The sequence below is a fragment of the Pieris rapae genome, chromosome 1 (genome assembly GCF_905147795.1).
Source record: "Pieris rapae chromosome 1, ilPieRapa1.1, whole genome shotgun sequence".
Lineage (NCBI taxonomy): Eukaryota > Metazoa > Arthropoda > Insecta > Lepidoptera > Pieridae > Pieris > Pieris rapae.
Window position 1 is genome coordinate 10263640 of NC_059509.1, and position 27278 is coordinate 10290917.

The 27278-nt window shown below is 33.9% G+C and overlaps 1 protein-coding gene across 2 annotated transcripts; it reads right to left on the reverse strand.

Annotated features, from left to right (window-relative positions):
* Window positions 1-300: 300 nt before the first annotated feature.
* On the reverse strand, window positions 301-27119 carry LOC110992010 (bifunctional glutamate/proline--tRNA ligase). 2 transcript variants are annotated; one of them, XM_045628732.1, is made up of 31 exons: window positions 26963-27119; window positions 26544-26876; window positions 26269-26419; window positions 25961-26080; window positions 25675-25801; window positions 25221-25413; window positions 24655-24826; window positions 23827-23985; window positions 23465-23539; window positions 22554-22698; window positions 16617-16861; window positions 15590-15797; window positions 14869-15057; window positions 12595-12786; window positions 11653-11850; window positions 11105-11302; window positions 10554-10751; window positions 9738-9884; window positions 9104-9205; window positions 8586-8681; window positions 7140-7292; window positions 6517-6631; window positions 5264-5412; window positions 4635-4835; window positions 4166-4283; window positions 3741-3880; window positions 3011-3137; window positions 2328-2569; window positions 1512-1672; window positions 832-975; window positions 301-527 (listed from the first exon to the last, which is right to left on the reverse strand). In XM_045628732.1, exons 1-31 carry the CDS (start codon window positions 26997-26999, stop codon window positions 362-364), a joined length of 5001 nt encoding a protein of 1666 aa, XP_045484688.1. In that variant the 5' UTR covers window positions 27000-27119; the 3' UTR covers window positions 301-361. The 2 variants fall into 2 exon arrangements, with proteins under 2 accessions (XP_045484688.1, XP_045484689.1); XM_045628733.1 differs by lacking the exon at window positions 11653-11850.
* Window positions 27120-27278: the final 159 nt, after the last annotated feature.

The window sequence follows — 27278 nt, forward strand, 5'->3', positions numbered from 1 at the left end:
ACATTTTCCTAATTATTTATACATAAAAAAATGTTTTTTTAGCTAATAACCGATGAGCGAAGTAATCCTGCAGCCAGATCTTGTATGTGTCATACTCGACAATAAGAGTGGCAATGGAGGGACGAAATGGGGCGAATTTATTATGGTGCTAACAACATTTTGCCGACAGTTTCTTGATGATAAAAAGACTTGGTAATGCCATTTAGCTCTATGTGTTCTAATACTTTTTTTTAATTAGCTTATATTACTAATAATTTGGGAATTAAACTACATAATAGGTTACTGTATAAAAAGTGTGAATAAAAAGTCATAAAATAATTATTTATTTAAATACATGTGTAACAAATGATATAAATTGACTTTAATAACTCCTTCCAAACAGAGTAATGAATTGAGGCTTGTTTTTACAAGCTGGATGTATACAACAATCATCCGCTGATATTTCACGAGGCTGTTTAAATGGTATGCAAAGTGACTTAGCACCCATAGATGGAGCTTTAACCTCAGTTGTTTGATCATCTTCATTCCTGTAAAAGATTTGATAAATCAGTGGTCTTTTTAGTTCTTGGCCCCAGATTTCTTATTTATTTCATTTGTTAAATACTACACAATATACATATATATAGGAGATCGTGTCAACTGTGCCTGAGACACGCCCTGGAGTTTTTTGGTCTAAGGCAAACTGGTTTAATCACAATAATTTCCTTTTCCATTCAAACAAATTTTAATACTTTAAAAAAAATTACAAAGTATGAGGTAAAAATTTAACAGCTTCAATGTATGGAGATGAATAAAAGTGAATATGACAAGCCGACTAAATGAAAACATTACCTGGCACTATCATTCTTAATGTTGTCTTCGCAGGGTATATCTCCACAGAACGGAGCAAGAATGATGTGCTTGCGTTCCAGTGCATTTGTAAAGTCGTCCCATTTTGTGACAAGTGACAATCTCTCATCTCTCTCTTTAGTTGCTCTACGAAAAAAAAAAATTGTTATTCTCTCTATACTATAATAAATATACTACATTGAAATCATCTTCAAATGTCAATAACATTTTTCTAACAAATTACAGCCCATATGTTGTTACATGACTAAGCTGAATCTATGTGTGGAAACCACATAGCGTTCAATCTAATAGACAAGTAGGTGATCAGCCTCCTGTGCCTGACACACGCCGTCGAAGTTTTGAGTGTAAGGCAAGCCGGTTTACTTCACAGTTCGAGCGAATGTTAAATGCGCACATTGAAAGAAAAGAGCCTACGAGACCTCAGGGCTGAAACTAGTACGCTGAAGCCACTACTGCTCAAATCGGGGATTAATCTTTTTTTTATAGAACAGAGGGTAGACGGGCAGGAGGCTCACCTGATGTTAAGTGATACTGCCGCCCAAGGACACTCAATGCCAGAGGGCTCGCGAGTGCGTTGTCGGCATTTTATGAATTCGTACGCTCTTTTCTTGAAGGACCCTAAGTCTATTATTATTACCATTAAAAAAAACACTACTACATACTTCTTGAACATTTCTTCGTGTATCGTATCCAATTTCTCTCGAAGCTGCGTCGGCGCCATGTTCCTCTTAAAGGTTTGTTTTTCCCCTGTCAGTCTGATCACGGCAACCACCTCACCGCGTGATATATCTTTCGGTCCTAATTCCACACGGATTGGCACACCCTGAAAACAAGTTTTAAATTTTGTTTCTTTACAAAAAACAGTTGAAAGTTTATAAAATTTATTATTATGTATAAGACAGGAAAGTAATTATTAAGTTATATAACATTAGTTTCATAGGCAGGGGTCAGACCATCAATAAATATACCGCCTATTATATCGACTTCAATATCGTCAGAGGTCATTCTTCGAAGTAGACGTGTTTCGTAATAGTGGATGATAATAGTAAGTACACACAAATACACGCCAAATTTTAACTTACCTTTATGCTATCTTATGGTAAGTTTAAGTTTATTTCTATCACATAGTCACTCTATCGTACGCTAGCCAGTTTATTTATTGTTGCTACAAACGCTACGGCTGAATATCTTTCAGGCCGCTAGTTTAACGGATCTGTTTAGTTAAAAGACTAGCCTTTTAATTGAACGGCTAATTCAGCTACATTTACAAGAATTTAAAACTGTCTTATTCTAGGGGTAAGAAGTTTGTTGAGTCGTAATATAATATACAGACCAAAATCCCGAGCAGAGGTAAAATCTAAATACGCCATTTCTTATCTATATCCCTTACATCAGATTAGCCTCCTTCCCGTTTGCCCCGTTCTATTAAAAAAAAGCTTGTCGGACGTCAGCTTTATAATATCTTTTGAAGAACATACCTTCAATTCCCAATGGTTAAACTTCCACCCAGGCGAGTAGTTATCCCTATAGTCGCCATCGGCTCTGATACCAGCTGCCTTCAATTCATCCACCAGGCTCTGACAAGAGTCCATTAGTCCCTTCCTCTCTTCAGCGCTACTAGAGGCCGTGATACCACAAGGCACTACTATCGCCTGTATGTCTGCTACTCGTGGTGGTAGAACTAAACCTCTATCGTCACCATGTACCAGAACCATTACACCTGTGAAACATATTATGTGGTATTGTTTCCAAAACCAATGTAACCACATGCCTTTAATAAACCTTAAAAATGGTCACTGGAGTCAGATAATAAATGTGAATTTTCATTGGTTTGTCAAAATTGGCGATGTTCAGGACATTGTTCCGGCGATTTAATTATTTGTAATTCAATTGAATTATTTTATTTTAAGATTCGTCATGTTATTCAATGTTAAGTAGTGATTCTTAGTTGGATGGCTTAAGAGGAGTAGGTGATCAGCCCTAAGTAAGACACAGTCCTATTAAGCACCGCTGATAAAAGCATGACTACCATTGGGTTTGGTGGTGGGGTTGATGAGTAACTATGGCTTCAAACTAAATTGAATAAAAAATAATAATAAAATAGTTAAAAAGAAAGAAGAGTATTATACACATTGAAAATTGATTTATTTTACAAACTTACCAATAGTTCTTGTCGTTATACCCCAAGAGTTTTGATAGACAAACATCTTCTCTTGGGTTTCAGGATCATCGTACACAATGTCAAACATACGGGAGAAGTTCTGGCCCAAATGATGACTTGTTGCGCCCTAAGATAAAATTATAGATTTATTTATTCAAATTAGAACTTTATCTAAAATAAATATTTGATATATGTTAATTACTTACTTCATTTACAACTAAATTAGCCTAATTGTACTCGTAAGTCATCTTTCGTATCTTTTTGTCAAATCCCCGAGATGAAAAGAGAGGTATGTCAAAACGATGCATAGCTGATTATTTTTTTTAAATAGTGGGGTTAATAAGTATTTTATTGTATTTCAATATTATAATATATTACGTTATATACTGCCTTTTCTATTTATTTACTAGTTTTAGTTTTTATATAGTATAACAATTCATATAAAAATACATGTATCAATACATCTCTAAGCGAACTTTTATTAGGTAAGCAAAGGTATGGTTGTGACCGAATTATTATTTAAATCCTTTGTTTATGGGGTACGACGCACATGAGCAGTTACTTAAATGTAAGTGTTTACTGCCACCCATGTACGGGGGTACAACACCAGGAGGCTTGAGAGTACATTGCCGGCTTTTAAGGTAGTAGTAGTTCTGGATACCATAAATGTATGATTGTGTTCCGTGTATCAAAAAGTTGAGTGAAAATCCTCCATTTTTTTTTATTTTACCTGTATAGCTCTGCCACTAGCACCAATGTATGCTTCAACAGTGGTGGTATAATCTCCACCCGCGAACTTTTCCTTTTCGGTTTTTCTACCCCTTATCACTGGAATAGCTAAGTACTCTTCATATACCCTTGCGTATAAATCTGTAATAAAAAAAACATAAATATAAAAATATCCACTTAGAAAGGTCCTTCGTTACTCCGGCTTCTTGCTCAAAATTTAATGCCTGATAAATAAATTAAAGTGATGTTTTATTAAGTTTAATTCTAGAATTTAAGTCTTTGTTTAACTGCCACTTAATTAAATGATTATAACATAACGTTTCATTAAAATTAACAACAATAATTATTCTTTGTTAAATTTTTCATGTTAATGTATACAAACACAATATTTAAAAGTATGTGTGTGCGACTAATCTTATTAAATACCCAATATCTGTAGCACTTCCTCCTCTGCTTCGCTCTGAAGTCGGAACGCGGAGTGTCCCTCTTGCCAAAGGAATTCCCGCGTTCGCAGGAATGGTTGCGGTTGCTTGAACTCCCACCGCTTTTAACAATAATTTTGACAATTGAGTACGGAATTCAATAATTCAATGTAAAAATAAACTATACTCTTTCTTTTGTATGTTATTTTTTTAATTTAATTAATTTGATATATTTGTTTTAAATATTGTTTGATGATTTGCTTTTTTAAAAGAGTACCGAGAGTTTTGTACGCCGGATTTTTCTCTCGGCCTACACCCTCTGTCTTCTTTGCCGATAAGTAGGGATGCCTACAAGTTCGAATTGATTGACGTGGAATAAGTGATACCTAGATGATCTTATGTTCCAAAATAAACGTATTTTTTATTTTTTTTATTCAAATTCAAAGTTTATGCTAAAATCTAAATATACTTACAACGACGTTATTCCACTGATTCAGCTTAAGAGGTAAGTCCCTATGGCTTTGTATCCACTTGGCATAGGCCGGGTACATAACGGTTTCTGAGGTCGGTCGTATGGCTATATGTTCCGCCAACTCGCTAGAACCAGAATGCGTCACCCATGCCACTTCTGGTGCAAAGTCAGCTATATGGGTCTTCTCGCGTTCTAATGCCGCCTAAAAATAATATTGATTTCGAGGTTAGAGACTTATTAAAATTTTCATATACAGGAGACATGCCTAGATATTGGGATTTAATTTAATTAATTTATAGAAATAAGATAAATTAATATCTGTTTCATCGCTTAAGGCATTTTCGCTTAATCTTAATGAAAATGAGATTGTCTTAAATGGGTCAACCTTCTATGTAATAAGGATAAATATTGGATTAAATTTTTTTGCATCGTATTTTATTTCGCGAGAACAAACAAACAAATCCAGCCGTGTGAAATTATATTTACACGGCTGGATTTGTAATATGCAACAATGCCTCAAATATAATTATATTTTATAGATTGAACAAGTTAAACCATTGCATATAAAGCCAACAATTACTTTTACACTCAAAACTAAAGGCAAAATAAAAACAAATAATATAATATTACCTTTGACACAAACATAGGGAAATACACATCCTTCACGCCCATACGTTTAATGCTATCGCTGAAGAATGCGCGAATGACTTCCCAAATACTATACGCCCATGGTCGAAGGATGTAACAACCGGAGATATCATAGTAGTCGATCATTTCCGCTATAACAAGCAAAAATGTGAAAAATTATAAGAGACAAAGTATAAGTATGTGTATGTTGTGTCACCCCATCGAAAGTAAAAACAATAAATTTTATATGATAAAGGACGTGGATCATTTATTCAAAGATCGCGAGTATGGGACCCTAGATGGAGTACCCGAATTCTAGATGGAGCTGAGCTAGCCGTGCTAGTGGAGAAATCCCTGATAAAAACATTGTTATGCTAGGGATTTATTTTGTTTGTTTGTTTGTACATTGTTTTAAAGTTGAGAAAACGGGTGGGTGTCACCCCAAAAAGGTGACACTCGTGCGGTGGTAACCCTTGTTATCAAATAACAAAATTTATATGCAAAGAAATAATTATATTTCTTTCAGATGTGTATTATCTGTCTTGTGTGAAACCTGGGGTTCTATTTAATTGTTATATATTTAGAGTTTGTTAATATGTGAAAAAGACGAATTTTGGTTTATCTCTTATACTACAAATATCTTGAATTTTTGTCAATCAATCAATATTTTCGATATTAATTATAAATTGGATTAAAATTTGTTTTTATACATATATTTCAGATAATTACTAATTACTTCACGTAATTTTAGTGTTATTTTTATTTGTTTGTTTGCTTTTTATTTCATTTTCTTATTTGATAACGTTTGGGTTAGAATTCTATAATTAATAGCATTATATACTAATAGACAGATAAAACAGTTTATATGGAAGTGGAGAAGTTAATAACTAATATTACATTATACATTTATACACAGTCTACGATTAACACAATACACGTTTACAGCCAAAATCGTTTACGACATCGTTTAGAACAACCTACCGGTTATATAAACCAAAATCAAAGGTCCCAACTGAATTCTATTGTATTAGTTCAAAGTCATCGGCTGTTAAGGCTATCGGTTTTTACGACCAAACATGAGTAGTCCCTCCGTGGTCGTTAAACAAGATTTTGACTGTATATTGTACGTGAATATAGACTACTAAATAAGTTACAGAAGAATACAGTTCTGTAATCGAAGCACAATTAATTTGTATTGTATAGAACTTAGTTAAAATGTGGCATAAAATAAACAATTTCTTATTTATAACACATACCTTTAGTAATAACTTGCTGGTACCAGTCTGAAAGATCAGTGTCTTTTGAAGCCTCTAATCCGAGTCGAGTTATTTTCTTCACACCACTTGAGGATTCCTCCTTAGGCTTTGGTGTCTACAATAATTATTTATAAATGTATAATATGTAATATTAGTAATAATAAATGTCAATATTATTTACCTAAATTAAATATGCATGTTCCATATTTTACCTCCAGAAATACTTGGAGGCTCAAAATACATTAACCATTTCTTAGGCTATATTAGGTTAGTAAGAAATATACCTCCTTTGATCAAGAATTATTTCGGTATCTTCTGGCTTACAAGAAATTTGTGGACAAACTTGTGTATAGAAGGCTTTATAGATCACACTGCACACGTAAAAGCCCTCTTTTGAAGTCGGATAAAAGTTAATTCCTTTTCATTTATATGATAATTTATACATTTGCCTTTTTTTATTAAATTAATTTACCAATATCATCATTGCCTTCATGGGTTACGGTAAAATGGATAATACGGATCTAGTAAAGAGCTCAGCAGTTTCTGTGCTGATGTATGAAATGACTACAGTACATCAGCTACAATGCGATGTTTAAGTGTTGGTATAAATCATGAAAATTTACCTGTTCTTTCGGCTTCTCTTTCTTTATCTCTTTCGGTTTCTTCTCTTTGGGTTTGCTGTCCCTAGTTGGAGCAGCTGCAAATGCGGTGCCAGTCTCTTGCTGATATTTCGCTTTTAAATCCAGCAACTTCTTTACTTCTGCGTCTATGGTCGCCTACGAGCAAAGTTTGTTTAAAACTATGAAGTTAAAAAATAATAAGGAAAAATAAAAATTGGTAATCATTTTTATTAATTGTACGACTAGCTTTTGCTGACACTGATTTTAAAACCGTTGCAATAAGCGAAATTGTCGGAGTAACGCCTGACACAGGGACTCTCTTTAACATTTATTTTTATTCATTCATTTGTTAAGGGAGGGGCTAAGGGTATGAATTATATAAAAACAGCCCCACTGACCAGAAAATATTAATTACAACTAATTTAGTTTTTGACTTAATTAATTTGCAGTTATAATATCATAATTATAATTTCGTATATTTGTGATATTTAGCCTGATATGAGTTTTTTAACATAATTATAGGATGGAATAGGATAATGAAATGAGTTTTTTAACAAAATTATAGTAAAGACTATTAAAAATATTATCCAAGAATTAAATCAAAACTGTTATCGGAAAGTATAGTTTATTTTATTTTATTTTTTTTTATTTTAGTACACATTTAAATGTTTATTCTTTTTTTAATATAATGCGCTTTTGCCCTCTGTTATAATAACAAAAATGTCTACAAGAGTACACATTTAAAGTATTAAGTAATGTCTAAAGACTACACAGTTTCCTACTATAATTTTTAATAGTCTAAAGACTATTAAAAATATTATCCAAGAAATAAATCAAAACTGTTATCGGAAAGTATAGTTTATTTAATTTAATTTTTTTTTAAATTTTAGTACACATTTAAATGTTTATTATTTTTTTAATATAATGTCAAAAAGTATTACGCATTATATAACACCTTTGTCTTCAGTCACCGTGACCACGCACGCTGTAAAGCACGCGAAACGTCGGTTTAAATTTAAAATTATGTACAAATAATTATAAGTTTAAATACAATAATACATAACTATAATCCGTAAAAAAGTGTTTTATTATAATGCGCTTTTGCCCTCTGTTATAATAACAAAAATGTCTACAAGAGGACACATTTAAAGTATTAAGTAATGTCATATCATTTATTTAAATTAAGCCTATAAAATGCACCTTTGGAAGTCAAAATTACTTATATATATTTTTTTCGGTTCAGAGAATAATATATAAGAAAAATACTATAATTACCAATTTAAACTGTTCCTAGGTGGGAAATATATGAAATATGTGATTTGTCTTTTTAGGAATTAAAAATCTATTCTGCTATAAAAATTTTGTATTAAGTTTAGACACAAATATATGTAGGTGAGTACAAGGTTCATAATTATCATAATATTTAAACATTAAAATATTGACATCTACCTTGTCCGCTTTCTTCGCTTTGAGATCGCGTACGACATCACCCTGCTTTGCAATTTCCATCGCTAATGTTTCTCCGTTATTACCGTTCATCGTTTCCTATTAAATAAACAACATACATAGAATTAACTTGATGTATTTCTGACCAAATACGATTTAGGTTTGTTTCCTTGCTTACTATTCCTGGTACGGGCAATATGACTAAGATTAAAATCTTAAAATTATACAAGTAACTTCGTAAGGAAACAACCAATGTGGTCTCATTTTTTACTTTTAATTTACTTTAGCGTGCGATTCTCATCCTTGAGGACAGCTTCGATTACCCGTCAGTTCACCAATGGACTTTATTTCTATGTGCCATAAAACCTTTATTCTACCTTATTTAAAAACACACTCATTATATTTATTTATACATATATTACATTAAAAAATAAAATTACATATATTAAAATGTCCAAAATAGTTCATTTACATAAAACTTTTAGTATAAAATCTAAATTAAAGAATTAAACTAGAAATACCTGTTTAACAGTTTCCGCTTTGACTGGTGGGGTTGCAGTGGGTGTCCAATCCTTTCCGGTTACCGATTTGTACTGGGCTTTTAGATTAAGTAGATTTTTCACCTAAATCAGTAAAATTATAGCTATAGAAAAAAGAAGAAATATCTAAGCAGTGAAAACTTAAACCAAATAGTCTCTGAATAGCAGAGATCTTGGTGTGGGTTGAGTCCCACATATCCCTTCAACTTTTTAGGGCAAGGGATGCGCAAATGCATTTCCACCTCGAATATCAAAAAGAAAGGGACTACAAGGTGTGGGGACTAGCAATAAATTAATTGTTTAGTTATAAGATTTAGGAATTTAAGTTTAATTTTTTAATGTTTGTATGTAGGTTAGTTGGTGTGGGTAATATAATGGAATTCTATCGCATTAGTTGTAACTGTTAAGATAGGAAAATTTACTGGAAATAAATAAATAAATAAAAATAAATAAATTTTCTCAGTCTATTTTTTCATGAATAAAGTTTTTATAATTATTTATTATATTGTTAGTTACGTAATACAGGCACAACAGACAACATCAACAGATTTTTTGTGAACAAAACATTTGTTTTATATATTCAAAATGTGTACAAAATTACTAAACATATGATTACCTCGACATCAATGGCGCTTTTGTCAGCTTTCTCCCCTTTCAGCTTGCGTACTTTATCACCTTGTGCCGTTATTTTTGATAAAATATCACTAACATTATCTGCAACAGCAGATACAGCGGGCGTAGGAGATGCACTTGGTTTCCAATCCTACAAAATAATTTGTATAGAATATGCAAAATTGATATGTTTATCTCGGTTTGTGCATCCTGTCTTAATCTTTATATAAGTATTCTATATGTGTGTATGTTACTGAACTCCTCTTAAATGGCTGGACCGATTTGAATGAACTTTTTTGTATGCGTTTGGGTGGCGCCGTGGATGGTTTTAGATTTTGGATTAGGTTCACAAACAAGACATGGCGCAACAACCGTATCTAGGTTATTTTTCTGCACAGCAAATAAATTGCTGGTGTGTAAATATAAATATTCTGCGCATGTGTTCGTATTTAAACTCCTATACGGATGGGCAGGATTTGATGAAATTTTTTGTGTGTTCTAGTGGATATTTACATTCTTACATATTTTTTGTATTGAAGTGTGTAAGAATATCGTCTATCGGATCCCGTATTTTAAATATGGATAAAAAAAAAATAACGAGTCTAATTTTGAATTTTTTTTTATAGAGCAAACGGGCAGGAGACTCACCTGATGTTAAGTGATACCGCCGGCCAGAGACACTCAATGCCAGAGAGCTCGCGAGTGCATTGCCGGCCTTTTAAGAAATAATTCTCAAGAAGTTTGCCGGTATCTGTATATACATTGGACAGTTTAAGTGCGATACTTATACTGTAAAAATAACACTATATAGGATTTATACCTGTCCGGCTGCTGCCTTGTATTTAGCTTTAAGCTCTAGAAGGAGTTTGACAGCTTCTTCTATTTTAGCTTTCTCGGCTTTGGCAGTCTTCAGAGAGCGGACGAGATCACCTTGCTTCACGATCTCTTGGTTAATACTCTCTGCATCACCGGAGGCTTTAGGAGTAGTAGTTGCTGGGGCTGCACCAGGTTTCCACTCCTACAATAATAATTAAAAATGTGTGATGTGATGAAGATTCAGTCGTTGGCTGGAGCTAAGTTTCCACTCCTTAGTGTTTTTAAATGCGTTGTGAAAAAAATCCCTGATAATAAAATCATTTTTTTTTCAAGGTACCCCGATATGTAAAAATCAAGATTGTTAAAAACCTCTACGCTATCAACTTAAAGCTGCTGACTTCAAGTTTAAAGAATTAATGATCTCACGAATTCAAATCTGGGATGTGCACTGATAATTTTATTTTTTGTGTATAATTTAATAAAAATATTTATTGAAAAATTATATCTTGACTTACTTAAATTAAAAATATTTACAATCGAAGGGAAATACTTTACCTGTCCGGATGCTGCCTTGTATTTAGCTTTAAGCTCTAGAAGGAGTTTGACAGCTTCTTCTACTTTAGCTTTCTCGGCTTTGGCGGTCTTCAGAGAGCGGACGAGATCACCTTGCTTCACAATCTCTTGGTTGATACTGTCTGCATCACCAGAGGCTTTAGGAGTAGTGGTTGCTGGGGCTGCACCAGGTTTCCACTCCTTAAAGAGATTTTAAATATTTTGTGAAAATGTATTAAGTTTTAGTAATTTAATAAGTTATTATTTAGTGTGTAAACAGTGTGAATATAGATATACAAATACATGGAATGATCGTATACTGGGTACATGATCATCCAAGGCTTTTACCTTAGTTATAATTAATTTACAAAAAAGTTTCACTCCTGACATGTGTATTTTGTAATTGTAGTAGTTGTAGTATTTTGTTTTATTCAATCTTTATTTAATAAGTCTTTTTATCATCAGTTCCTTATACGAAATGAAACTGTCTACTTTGGTAGTCTTTACATTTATAAGATAAAACAGAAAATAATTTGACGGGAATATCATACCTGTCCGGATGCTGCCTTGTATTTTGCTTTAAGCTCTAGAAGGACTTTGACAGCTTCTTCTACTTTAGCTTTCTCGGCTTTGGCGGTCTTCAGAGAGCGGACGAGATCACCTTGCTTCACGATCTCTTGGTTGATACTCTCTGCATCACCAGAGGCTTTAGGAGTAGTGGTTGCTGGGGCTGCACCAGGTTTCCACTCCTACAATAATAATTAAAAATGTGTGATGTGATGAAGATTCAGCCGTTGGCGACACTTGATATTGTGGCAAAAGAAACAAAGTTTTAGTTATGAAGGAAGAATTAGGAAATTAAATATTAAGAAGGACAAGAGGAGACAACATTAATAGAAAATCATAAAATTATAAAATAATGACGCGGTAGTCATTAAAACTTTAAATTAATTATCTTGACTATTTGAATTTTAAGGTTAAATAAATGTATTCATGTATTTCATGGCACTAATAAGATATATTAAATGTATACGAAAATACCTTTGTAATTAATTTTTTCTCATGTTCAAACATTATTATTATTTTGAAAATGTCTTGTAGAAATAAACTGTGATAGAATTTACTATAAAATATATATATATGTACTTTTAATGATAAACAAAGACCACATATTGTAGACACTTCTTACCCAACAGTCGAATCTTCCCACCCAAATTAAAAGGAAAATGAAAATATTTACAATGTATTTTACTATTATCCAACAATTACACTTAATTGTCTCGTCATATTTACTCAAAATTCTAATTCTATTTTGAAGTGATAACTTCTCATGGGAGGGTAAACCGCTTCGTTACGTAACGCGTTACGGCGCGAGTCTGTTTAGCATACGGCAGCGGAAGGCCGGCTCCTCTCTCAATCTCACACGCAGAGTATGAGATATGAATATTAGTGTGTACCTTTTTGACTTAAAGAAAATAATCTTAAATATTAACCTGTCCAGTAGCCGTCTTGTACTTGGCTTTAAGCTCCAAGAGGGTTTTAACAGCCTCATCCACCTTGGCCTTTTCAGCCTTCGCACTCTTGAGGGATCGCACCAACTCCCCTTGCTTGGTAATATCTTGGTTCAGCTGTGACGCATCAATCGCTGGTGCCTGTTTGACTTGTGTTGTTTGTACTGACTTTGGCTGGAATAAAATAATATCAACTTAACATCGTGTATAATTGCCTAAATAAGACAAACCTAAAAACGATTTCTTTCATCACAGTGACTCAATTGGATAATATAAAACTTTCAGGCCGAATGGACTGGAGCTAACTTAAGTGGATACCTAACTCAGTGGGAATTATTTATGACCTCTAACAATACTGACAAACCATATTATTTAATGATCCAAAACCATATTGCGAGTTGGAAATTGATTTTTAAAAAATGTTCTTGTATGAGTCATGGTGGTCATGGCTAAACAGAGAATCCTGGACCAGTTTTACCAATAAATGACCCGATGCGGTTCCTGGGTCAGCGGGTGCTTTAAATAATAGAATATTTTTGTTTTACTTTATATTAACCACTCGCGTACAACAATACAATCTAAGCGAAATGTTAACTTCTATGTAACGAATGAATACAAGTAGTATTTCAAGTATTTCCGAAACAATTCGACCATGGTCCTTCAAGAAAAGAGCGTAGAAATTCTTAAAAGGCCGGCAACGCACTAAAATGTAATTCTATATTTAAAGCACCCCGATGACCCAGGAACCGTACAAAAACATTAAAAGAAAACTCTGCGCGGAACAAATCCCGTCGAATTAGAAGTTCGATTGACCAAACTTCAAAATTATTTAATATCCAAATTAAAAAGAACCAAAAAAAATGCAGTATGTTTATTGGAATTTATGAGAAAATTTTTAAATATAATTCGAATTCACCCCATAATGAGAAATTATTCGTATAAACAAGACTTATCGTGAAAAAATAGCACAATTATTGTTTAAGTACATTTTAGTATTTTAATACGCAAAAATTAGCAACTTACACGTGGATAATTTAAAATCACACTCACAACTGTGACACAATTCTCGACCTTTCACTTTCTTCACGCTTAACATTCACAAAACACTGTACATTGAAGGCTTACATAGCTTAAATAAACGAAATGCAGAAATGTATCAATGTATAAACACCTATGTGCTCTAATTAACTTTAACATTACAATTGTTATTAATTTGATAAAATTTCTGCTATACAATATTAGATTAGATTTTTTTTTAAAAGTTTGTTAAACGATCGTAATGTCGTTCAAAGACACAAATATACGCCACACTATTTAAATATGTTACCATGTCGATGTCGCAGCCAACAAACTTAATCAGCCGTTCAATCAACAGCCTAGCTTCTTAACTAAACATAGTCGTGAACTAGCGCCCGACATTTACGAGATATAGGTTTTACAAAGAACTCTTTAATAATCGGTTCTATCTACCATGTGCCAACTTAAATTTTTAATTAGTGCCTGTGCACTTGAACCCCATGGCCCAACAGTATTTCAAAGGTAATTAAAAAAATTATATATATTATTATATATTGTTACTATGTAGGATAAGAAAATTGTACATACTGATACATCAAAATCGAGTTTTGTTCGATTCCGATTCTAGACTCAATACGATTTTCATTATTTATTTTTGTTGTATAAATTGTCTTCATCCCGATTATCAGAATAAACACATTGAAAAATTTTATAGGTTTCGTAACAGTCAAACATATAATTTTCATCACGCGTACGATATACTAGTTTATATATTTACTCAAAAAACCGAAACAATGACCCGGGACAGGCCAACCAAACAATAATTTTAAATATACAATCGAGCACACTAAAATGTGGTAAGCCTTTAGCATAAAGACTTAATTAAATATAAATATGAAACTTCGATTCTCAACAGACTCGTGCAAAATCGCTAAATTTTTAAATGATAACTTCTTATGGGAGGGTAAATCACTTCGTTACGTCACGCGTTACGGCGCCAGTCTGTTTGGCTTCCCTTTCTCTCAAGCATACAGTAGCGATAGTTAGTCTCCTCTCTCAATCTAACCCGCAGCGCTAGTAATACTGTTGACACTGAGCATAAAACCTCAAACTATCACCGTTTTTGATAATAAAAAATGATGATAAATGAATCAGAATAGTAATAGATTAGTTTAAACTATCATTTCTGTGGGGCGTTTCTGTCGGATTCTAAATCTCTTGTAAATTAAAAACACTCACCTGCCCAGGCATTTCCTTAGTATGGCCATCAGGAACATGGAACAGCACCAATGGCGTGACTCTTCCTGTGTGTGGTGAAGGTCCAGCATATGCCACATCCACACGGAAGAAGCCACGACGCTGCAGTTGTATGATATCTCCGACTTTGACTTTAGCCAATTCTGGTTCACCCAACATAGGTATTTCCCACTACGGACAAATTTTTTCAGTAAATGATACAAATTGTATTAGGGAAAACCTGTATGATCCAGACCTTGAATAATATTAGTCTACATTACAAACAGACACGTGGGACACTTTAAAAAATGCGTGCATTGGTTTATTAATTTGTGTCTAAAATACAAAGTATTACAAAAGTCCGTAATGTATATGGATCAGTTAAAATAGCTATGATTAGTTTATAATTATGAATGACATACTAAAAATACATAGATCTATAAAAATAAACGATTCAAAATTTGTGAGAAATTTGTAATAATAAAAATTGACACTTTAAGTGAATACCAATTGCTGGTAGACCCATGGTCACTCCTTTTATAATCTTTCTATTTTTTAAATAGTATTTTTTTAGCTGACCATAAATATTTTTTTAATTATTAATTCGTTCACTTTTAAACTAGGTAATTAAAACATTATAGGTAAATAAAATAAACTAGGGATTCGTTTAATAAGCTTCAACAATGGTTTAAAAATACATTTGCTGGATTTATCCAAAACTTACCCTAGTCTGATGTCCAATATACTTTTTGAAGTCTTCGTCTTTTCCCAACAAAGGCTTCGAAATAATATGGTCGAAATAGACGCAGTAGACCTCAAGGTGTGGAGACTTATCAGTATCCGCTAGCCAAGTAATCTTGAGGGTCTTTTTATAGTCTTTATTATCTAGGTTCGGAGTACCATCCACGCTTATCACTTTGCCGTCCGGACCTCTATAAAAAATACTCTTTATAAGTCAAGTCAAATCATTTATTCCAGTTAGACCACCTAAAATAGCACTTTTGAACGTTATATAAAATACTAGCAGACTCGGCCAAGCGTTGCTGTGGCTAAGGTTTTTGTTATATTACATAGTAGTAAATTAATCAAGGGAAACCGTAGGAGAACTTATGTGAAACGTTGGTACCACGACACGGACCTAAACTAAACTACCTTTAACTCAGCGCCATCTGTTAGAATTGTATCAAATAATAAACAAATGTTAATGTTATCGTAATTTTAGTAAGGATGCCTATTTTTTTTGAAAATGAAATATAGCCTATGTCACTCAGGAATGATGTAGCTTTCCAACAGTGAAAGAATTTTTCAAATCTGCCAAGTAGTTTCGGAGCCTATTCAATTCATACAAACAAACAAACAAACAAAAAATCAAACCTTTCCTCTTTATAATATTAGTATAGAAGTATAGATGTATAAAGATGATTTTCGTTGCCCCTTCCAAAAGGTACTTTCTTGTGGAGAAGAATGGGCAAGAAACTCCACACTTAGTCTCTTAAAATATGATGTAAAATATTTCTTTACATTAGTTAAATAATTATATGTGAAGACAATGTGGAGTACATTGTCTTCTAGAATAAAACTACTATACAAGTCAGTATAACGTAAACAATGTCTGAGATAAAAGTACAATAATTACAGTGTGTAGTATTATAAAGTAAAAAATAACAGAAAAATGTTTGGAATCATTACATAGGGACCGTTCAAGTATTACGTAAGCAGATTTACATAAATTAATCTATATGCCTACTTACTTATGTATTTTATCTATCTTGATATTGCCATAATTAATAAATGTAGTATTTTCTCCTTCCTTCAGGGCTTGAGCGTCTACCTGGTCAATTAGGAGTCTGGGACCCACCCAGACAGTTTTTGACCCTACGTCTGGGTTCTTGGGGTGAAGGGCCACTGTCAATGTGGACTCGGATGTACCTTTTAGGTTCACCGGTACTCGGTTTGATTCGAGGGCCGTGTAACGCGATGCTATCGGATCAATTACCTGAAAGATCACAATGTTTGTGATTTGTAGTTTATTTTATTTTGAATGGCATTTGCAAGCTTAACATAATTTTAAAAAGTTTTTTTCTTAGCCAATGTTTACTTTGATTTTGTCAATATTTCTCAGAGTCAGAAACTTTTTACTAAAAAATAATTAGTAAAAAAACATACACAGAATTGTGTCTCTTTATATATAGTTCCGTCTTTACTGGTATTCTTATTTTTTAATAAACAAAATATGAACCCATATGTTTCATACAATCCATAATTAGAACTCTTTTGTCTTATATTTATCCAAACTAAACCTGCTCTACAACCATTTTCGGGTCTGGGCCTCAGATTTCTGTATCTGTTTGATCTGATTTGATCATTGGTCAATCTAATCGGCAAGTAAGTCATCAGCCTCCTGTGCCTGACACGACGTTTAGGATCTGAACTTATAACCTTTAGAGATTAGAGTCGCAACCTGAAGCTACTAGGCTAAACAGCTCATTATATTAGGATTTATATTTTTTAAATCCTTTATTGGACACTAACGACCCACTCCAGATCTTGACAAAAGTGATCTTTCTCAAGATTTAGTCGTAGAAAGAAAAGTAGAAATCGCATGAAAATTTGTGTAGCTATTTTGTTATATCAAACTGGCAAACCGATGAATATGGCAAAGGACCTAGCTTTATACTACGTGAAGAAACTCACTCATTTCTATGACAATACAATAGTACATTGTGGCCCTTTTAAAATATAAACACTTATTAACAAAAAAGTCTCATTTCATTGTGACCAGTCATCTATCTTTTAATCACAGGTGGTGAGGTCGCAAGGTTTAGTTTTGCTAGTGTCGGGTTTAATTTTGCTAGTGCCGGCGGATCAATTAGAGAAACACGTCTTTAACTTTTGAATGTATAATGACAACTAAAAACTGAATCACCATAAGCCGCCCACCAAAGGACTACTAAAGTCCTTTCAAAATAAGCAAGATTAACAAAATTTATCTGTAATTAATCACATGTTCTGAGTTTGCTTCTACAACAATCATTAAGTTATTACGTATAGGCATATGATGCGTCAGAAAGAATTTATACAAGAACAATAGTAAAATAATAAATGTTATCAACTATATAGCACTAATCGATTTCGATGGGCAACGCACATAGTTTGGTTACGCATCTCTTTGTTATATGATCTCCATTCTTTACACTATAGACTCTGGTAAGACCATCCGTTGCACTCCTCCATGCAGCGTCTTCAAATGTGCTTCTGCGACCACTAAATAGGTAAGTCTACTTGCGTGACCCAAAATGGTTGGGTGCTTCACTTCATTAGCCAGTTCAGAGTTCCTGAGCCGACCGCCCACCTTAAGGGTTCCATCTTTGTCAAGGTAAAGATCTAGTGCTTTTAGTTTGCTTGTTTTCTTAACTCTTTTCTTTGTTTTTAACGAATCTTCTGTAAATTCTTCTTCTTGTCCTCTTTTTATACAGATTTGCATCGATATGTGTAGTTCTTCAGTCGTGATTTTACTATCTATTCTGTCCTTTAATGTTTTTTGTTTCAGGAATCTTCAGCAGTATGTGATTGTTCTAAGTAGCTCTAATAGTGTATCAAATTCTTCAAATTGTGTGAGTAGTCTCTTCTCTTGTTCATTTTTGTTGTAAGTTATTTTTAAATTTTGTATTTTATTATTTTTCCTTTCAATATCTGTTTGTTTGAGTGGACTGTATCTTCGATTGTTGTAACCAGTCTGGCCCATGCCACCATAAATCACATTTTTTAAGATTTTCTACTAGTATCCCCCTGGAACCAACATCAGCTGGATTATCTTGAGTTTGAACGTGATACCACTGACTGCGAGATACATTGGTTGTAATCTCAACAACTCTGTTTGCCACAAACACCTTCCAGTTGTTTGGCTCTCCAAATAACCATGCCAGGACAATGGACGAATCTGTCCAAGCATAAATTTGAGTTGCAGGTATTCTCATTGCTTGACCAACTTGCTTAAGCAATCTTGAGAGTAACAACGCACCGCAGAGCTCCAAACGAGGTAAGGATATTGTTTTCAATGGAGCTACTCTTGTTCTTGCTGCGATAAGCGTCGTTTTGTTCGTACCGTCTGGGTACGTCACTCTGCAATATACTACAGCGCTATATGCTTGGATGGATGCATCGCTGAAACCGTGGAGTTCGATGGACTCTCTGTTGGCGCACGTCGTACCTACCCATCTTTCTATGTAGATTCCATTCACATGTTCAAGGTCAGATCGCAATGTGATCCACTTGCTAGCTATTTTTGAATTCAATGCATCGTCCCAGGTTATCTTTTCCAGCCATAGTTCTTGCATTAGTATTTTTGTCAGAACGATGCTAGGCGCAATCCAGCCGAGTGGGTCAAACAGCTTTTGGATGTCAGACAGAATGCTTCGCTTCGTGATCACTTCATTGATTGAAGGTAAGTTTAAATTGTACTCGAATCTGTCTTTTCCTAAATTCCATTGTACGCCAAGTGCCTTTATTGTTCCATCAATCTTTAGTTCCAGATTAGCATTAGACGATCTATTGCTAGGATCAATTGTTTCCAAGAATTCTCGGCTATTGGACGACCATTTCTTTAGTTCAAATCCGCCCAAATGAAGAAGTTCTCTAAGATCTTGACTATTCTTTATTGCTTGTTGCAGACTGTCACTTCCAGACATTACGTCATCCACGTAGAAATCTTCACGCAATATCTTGGCAGCTTCTGGATACCGGTCGCCTTCATCTTCTGCCAATTTCATAAGGGTTCTTACGGCGAGATAGGGAGCAGCAGCTGTTCCAAATGTAACAGTCAACAATCTGTAGTCTTTAACTTCTTCAGATTGGTCGTTTCTCCACAAAATTCTTTGATAATCTGTGTCTTCTTGGTCAACCCATATCATACGGTACATTTTCTGGATATCAGCAACAAAACAAATGGCGTGAGTTCTCCACCTCATTATCAGGTTTCTCAGATCGTCTTGCAGTACAGGACCCGTCAACAGTTCGTCATTGAGAGAGACACCGTTAGAGCCCTTGCACGAGGCGTCAAATACGACACGAGTCTTCGTAGTTTCTTTATCATTACGGATCACGGCATGGTGAGGTAGGTAGACTGATTTATTATTTATTTCTTCTTTAGGTATTTCTTCGATATGTTTTAGATCTATGTAGTCTTGAATTACTTTCTTATATTCTTGCTTTAATTCTTTATTTTGATTGAACCTTCTTTCTAATTGCATTAGTCTTTTCATTGCTATTTCTCTCGTGTTTCCGTCTGTTGATTTAGGTTCTTCAATGTTGAATGGTAATTTGACAACGTATCTTCTACATTTATCTCGCTTCTGTGTCTTAGTGTATATATCTTCACATAACTGTTCGTTTTGTGTTAGGTTTCTTTTCGTATCTTCATCAACTTCCCATATTGTTTTCAGTAAATCTTCTATATCAACTTCTTGTTTCATGACCGTTAAGGATTGCTCATGATTGACCTTGATGTCAATTCCACCCATAAGGATCCATCCCAGGTATGTATCTTGTGCGCATGGTGTACCTGGTGGACCTTTGATTAATCCCTTCTTCATAATGTTTACATACTCATTGACACCCAACAGCAGATCAATGTTACAGGATGCGGAATATGTTTCATCTGCCAGTTGAATGCCAGCAAGGTGCGGCCAATCTCTTCTTATTATTGTGCCCGAATGTATGTTAGAGGTTAAGGGCTTCGACATCACGTAGGCTTTAATAGGTAAAATGAAATTGTTCCATCGTGATGATACATTAACATTAACTTCATGCCTCACTCTAACCTTCGTGGACTCAAGTCCGGACACGATAAGATCTACTGCTCTCTTCTGTAGTTTCAGGATCTGAGTTGCCTTCTCACTTATAAAACATGCTTGAGATCCTGAGTCTATTAGCGCCTTCAATGTAGTAGTATATCCACGTTCATTCTTTAAAATTACAATTGCAGTGGCTAATAGTGAAATTGTCTGTTTCCGCCCTGCGTGATAGTGTGACGCAACCATTGCTTGAACTTCCTTTTCTTCTACATTTGCTTGATTGGATGACATCGGTTGATTAGCTACAACATGAGAAGCCGATGCCTCCCCGTAGTTAGATAGATGTAGAAGAGTGTGGTGACGTCTCTTACATACACGGCATGATGTTGGCAAACGGCACCTAAACACCGAATGTCCAACCCCGAGGCAGTTGAAACAGAGCTTGTTTGTTTTGACATGTTCTCTACGTTCGTTTGGTGACATCTTGGTGAATACGTTACAATGGCATAACGTGTGCGCATCTGTACATAAAGCACAATTTCTTTGCTTTGGTCTTTCTGTGGCTATAACGTGAAGGACTCGTTCCTTGGCAAGCTTTGAAGTAGTGGTGGAATTGACTAATTCCAATGTTCTGAACTTTGCCTCCAAAAACTTGCGCAGATCCCTCCAAGTCGACAAATCCTGAGAGTTCTCTGAGTAAGAATTTTGTTCCCACTCCTTCTGGGATTCTGGGTCCAACTTCTGTGCGACCAGAAATATAATTACTGGATCCCAAGACTCCGTCGACACCTCCAAATTTTTTAGACTTTGTAATACTTCGTTGGTGGTGTCGAGTAGAGATTTCAGTGGTGTTGCGGCTTGGCTGGTACATTTCTTCTGGGCAAAAAGTCGCTTCAACAATGCATTCACTATTAGACGCTTGTTCCCATATCGATGGTTCAGCGTTCCCCATGCTTGAATGTAGTTAGCGCTGGTTACTGGAATGTGCTTCAATAAAGTCGCTGCTTCACCTGTTATGCTGCATTTCAAATAATGTAGTTTTTGAACATTACATAGTGACGTGTTGTCATGTACCAGTGCAACGAAAATATCTTTGTAAGACGGCCAATCCTCATAATTACCCGAAAAAGTAGGTAATTCAATGCGTGGGAGTCGAACCTGGGATTGTACGTTGTATTCGACTACAGTGGAACCGTCCCCCTGAATACAGGATTGTTGTCCTCTTTGAATTTCAAGACCTTCTAACATATCCTTGATGTCAGATACCATACATAAATATAAATCCTCAATCAAATAATAATCCTCATTGACAAAATATGGTAAAATTGACTTTTGTTCACGCGGCGTAATTTTTATTAAATCTAAATGTGCACTTTTATAAGTGTTCCAGTAACTTTCTATACACTCCATCCGTGTTCGTAAATAACCTTTTGTAAGTCTAGCCTTTGCACATTTTTTAATGTTTATTTGAGTCTTTTTTAATAGTTCGGTATTATTTTCAAGTACATTTAACAATTGTTCCACATTTGCCATTATTTAATCACTTTAAAGTCACTTGCACGTTCTAATTCACAGTTATTCAAAAGTTATTTGTCTTTTAAATTACACTTAGCTTCAACCGGGCGCTCGCTTCGCTCAGGAATGCAGTTCTTTTGTTTGCGGAAACCGGTTCTCGATACAATGTTATTCAATTTTTATGTGGCTCGAAGTCGACCATATGGTGAGGTCGCAAGGTTTAGTTTTGCTAGTGTCGGGTTTAATTTTGCTAGTGCCGGCGGATCAATTAGAGAAACACGTCTTTAACTTTTGAATGTATAATGACAACTAAAAACTGAATCACCAACAGGGTAAAGACAATTCGATAGAAAATGACAAAACAGTAAGTATATTTCATACCTTCTTATTAATAGCCCATATCTTATCCCATTCCATGAATACGACCGATCGTGAAGAGCCTTGAGCTTGTATGAACTGCCTCAACCCTTCCACAGACATACCGCGACGTAATACACCGCGCACTGTCGGCATTCTGGGGTCATCCCTGTATAAAGATCATTTTAATAGAATGTAAGAAAGAAATAGAAAGAAGCGTACTAAAAGCGAATAAATAAGACAAATGTTATTAAAGCCTTACGATTTACATTATGACCTAAAACAGAGTATATACCAAGATGCAAATATATGGAAGTTGAACGAAGTGAAGAGGGCGTCTTAAAAAAACTGGGGGTGCCTTTACACGTGAAGGGGTTCCGATGGTACAGTCACTCAAGCATAATGAAAATAACGTATATAATCTAAACCGTATAAAACATTTGAATATTGTAAATAAATTTATTATTATTATATCATAGTATGTATATAGAATGGGTTTGGTATAGGACTTTGCATATAATTTCTTCTTAAATCTTAATTAGATTAAATTTAGAAATTGAACACTAGTTCATCATTTATGGTAAAAAAAGATTGTTTGTGCTTAATTGTGCTTTATGCCATATAAATCTAATAGAGAACAAGCGAGGATAGTAGTACTATTAAGGAAATACATGAAATTGTAGATGCCGCAGGTAGAAATAATATTTTTAATGTTTTATTTTTTAAACAAATATGACGACGAAATTTCTTACTCCAAAACATATCACACGTAACTTGCATAGTGCAATTAAACACGCCAACTTCATAGTTTGTTTAACACGAGACTAAAATTAAATTTGATTTACGTTTTATAATTTATAGCCTGTATTTTATGATCGAACAATGTAAGTTTTTAATGTATTTAAATAATATCTCATTATAGACAATTTACTTACCAACCATCGACAAGACCTTGCTCGACAAACCAAGTTAACTTCCGTTTTGAAAGCACTGTGTTGGTCATACTTAGTCTGTAAATAAATAAAAAATATCTTTATAAAAGTTCCAAAAATCATCACATAGCATAAGTTCCATAATTGAAAATAAAATATTCATTTCCTAAAGATAAATCAAATTTTTCCTTAGATTAAATGATTTCATTGATTTTTGATTGTAAGTGTTGCCATCCTAGAAATGTTTGATATATTAAATTCAATATGAACATTGACGGTTTATTACTTTAATTATATTTAGTATTACTTAGAGTAAATAAAAGTGTCATCGCTAACAAAGACTTAAATAAATTAAAAAATCATACCTGCTGTACTCCCATATGTATGGTTTGCGTAGCTCCAGGGCATCAATAAACCAGTAAAACTGCGGATCTCTGTCGTGATACTCCATAGTACGTAGTACGTGAGTCACACCCTCAATCGCATCCACTATTGGACACGCGAAGTCATACGTTGGGTATACTCTGTAATCATTTTAAATATTTCAATTTAAAAAAAATTTAAGGCCGCACTTACGATCCCTCTACCAATGTGAGTGTCTATGGGCGACCGTTTCACCTATCCCCTATTATATATAAAGTATCCCCTAATCATAATTTTAGTAAAAAAAAATGCATAACATATAACGAAAGCACACGCAACCTATACTCTGATTTCTATTTTCTTAGAATTCTGACAGCTATAATTTTTTAACATGTCAGATATGGCAATATTCAATATTTTGTTCGAATTATGGAAATATTTGTTATTTTTGCATTTGGTCACTGGGGTAAGTAAATATTTAGATTTACCTTTTTATAGCTAAAACAAGAAAATACGTTTCATGTTTTATTACCCTCAAATAGGTAAATTTTTTCCATTTCTCGGTGGAGAACTTTTGTAGCAACACTTATGAAACGTCAGAATTATACGGAATGCAAAATCAGAGTATATTGCGACCGCAATAAATGTTTTTTTTAAACATTGCTAATAAATGAGGTAAGTTTAGGATTATAAATAAAACATATATATGTCTGAGACATAATTCTCAATTGAAAACAGACTGTAGAAGTACTTTACAATATAAGACATATACAAAAACAACTTATAAATAAATAGTTAAAGAGTTGTTTATTGTATGGATAAATACATACTTATATTTGTTTCCAGTTCTTGGATGTACTTCAGGTTTACAACGGTAAATGGTAGGATCCCGAAGACATCCATTCGGTGATTGCATATCAATTTTTGCGCGCACACAATTTTGTATGCCAATATCACTGCCCTTTTTCATTTCTTCCCACAATTGAAGATTTTTCTCTACCGCTAAAAATTATAAATATTTCACATTTTAAAGTCTCATACAAAACTCGGCAATAATTAAATAGAATAAACTAAGCAACATAGGGGGGCATTCTAGTATTCCGTTAGCAGATTTACGGCCTCCTCTTGTCAGCGAAAGTTAGCAAAGCTCTCAAACATAGTCTCTCAATAGTACATAAACAAATAACCATATAACGTAAGCACCAAATAAGAAAATTGAAGAATCCCTCCCTAACCCAGCTTACGAAATACTTGAACAGCCCCTAGGCTATACTTATTATAATTATATACAATCATAAAATATAATTAAACAAGTATAGCCTATAAATGCTGGAACAGACCGCTAATAATAAATAAAATTCTCATTTCAGCTTTATCTGTAACAGAAAATACATACAATTGTTCCTATTTCGGCTTTCAACCTTTTGTTCTCTCTCGTTCTTCATTTGTTCTGCCGGTGTATCATCTACAAAAGCTTTGCTTTCCTTAATTAGCTTCTCGCAGTATTGTAACATCAGGTCAAAGTATTGAGATGTGTGTGTGAACATATCTGGCTTTATCTCTAACATCTTTACATCTTCCAAGATTACCTGTTTAAAACAATTTTTTCATGTTGGTAAGTTCATCAAAAAGCTATTATAATAAATTACACAATGGGAAATGCCTGCTCTATACCCCATTAGAGGTTTATGGGATCCCAAATAATACATTTCATATTTATACTAAAGTTTAGCTATATACTACAGCTTAGCACTTAAAAGAAAAACCTATAATGCTCATATAGAGGTGAACTTTAATTAAAATATTGATAAACCTGCCAGTTTATCGCAATGTTTAAAAGAATTAATTACCTTTTCAAAATCAGCATTTTCTTTAGCAGGATTTGTATCATCAAATCTCATAATAAGCTTGCCTTCGAAAGCCAGCTGGTAGTATTGATTGAGCAGAGCTGCCTTAGCATGACCAATGTGCAAATATCTAAAACAAAAATAAATATATTATACGGGTTGTGCCTCATTTCACTCACATTTCTTATCACAGTAGGCAGCCATGACAGTATTGTTATATTTGATGTGGAATAAAAAATATATTTTCTATGATTTTTCCACATTAAAATTTCATGTTACATTTACATACCCAGATGCTTCAGGTGGAAAACGGACGACAACTTTTCCCATTTCAGCATGAGGTAATTCGATGAATTTACCTTCTTGCTGGCGACCAGAACTTGATTCTTTACTAGAAGGTGGTGATCTCCTGCAACAAATTAATTTAATTTTTCAAGGATCAATACAAACTTATATATAATAAATAAAAAAAAACAATGTCTATGCACAAACAACAGCTGTTTGTGTGATAACAGATGAGCATTTCAATTTGTAGGTAAACCTTATTTTTCCTGTATTCCTTCATTCTGGTAATTTGTTTAAAAAATGTGTACACACCTAGATGAAGCCTTAGTGATGTTTTGTAGTATATCAGAAGGTATTTCTTTCAAAGCTTTCTCAACTGGCTTCTGAGCTTGAATAAGTTTCATCCATCTTATTATATTGTTTGGAGGGTTCTTCTTAGTTATTTCCTTAAAGTTATTTGAGGCTAAAAGTTTAAAATTATTTATGTATTTAAACTCAGCAGACCAACTGAAGTGCCAAGAATTATTATTAATTAATCAAAAGCATCTAAGACTTTTTTTAATACATGCCATTACTTTGTATTTTACCATATAAAACACTGAAGACCGCCAAATCAGACACTGATAATGATTCCCCCACTAAGTAAGTTAATGGTCCCAAGATTTTGTCCAAGTAGCACAAAGATTCCTGGATGTCCTCTTCCAAAATAAGGCTGAATGAAAGCCAATGATTCATTGTCACCCTCTGCAAGGTTCCAACAGATTTATTAAAAGAATTCTCCAAAATCCTTATCAAATCATTACTAGTCCCATATGACAGTGCTTTAGTAGATTTAGGAAGAGTAATGGTTGATTCGGCACCCCAAACAATCTCTACATCGCCTGCTGAGGACCGATAGAGTTCCACTGCTAGCAAACCACCTGGGAATTAAAATATTTTTAGAACTAATGAACTTTACGGCACATGAAAATATAAGTGCATTTAATGCACTAAAAATTTGCCTTACCGAGCGGTGGATTTGTTTTACTACAAACTACTTTCATGATGCAATCTTTGTCTAATGTTTATTAAAATAAGTTAATTGAAAATTGTATCGGATAAAATATTTAATGCCGTGTAGACCCGCCACACCACAGTCCAGCTGACAGCTCCACACGTTTGTATAATGAACATTGTCAGTCAGTCAGGAATCGTCAAATAACTGACAATGACTGAACACAAAGCTGACGTTCGACAGATAACCAACTAATTAATTATGGCTTTTGTTTTGATTTAATCTTCAAAACGATTTAGTTTCATAAACAGAATCTCGATCTAAACAT

Bases quoted from the DNA above. Each gene is read 5' to 3' on its own strand.
- LOC110992010 (XM_045628732.1), bottom strand. From the start codon at position 26,999: ATGAAAGTAGTTTGTAGTAAAACAAATCCACCGCTCG. The intron at 25,802-25,960 runs GTATGTAAATGT...TTTTTGTTTTAG, and splicing joins TTTCCACCTGAAGCATCTGG to ATATTTGCACATTGGTCATG. The intron at 15,798-16,616 runs GTAAGTAGGCAT...TATTTTTTATAG, and splicing joins AAGATAGATAAAATACATAA to AGGTCCGGACGGCAAAGTGA.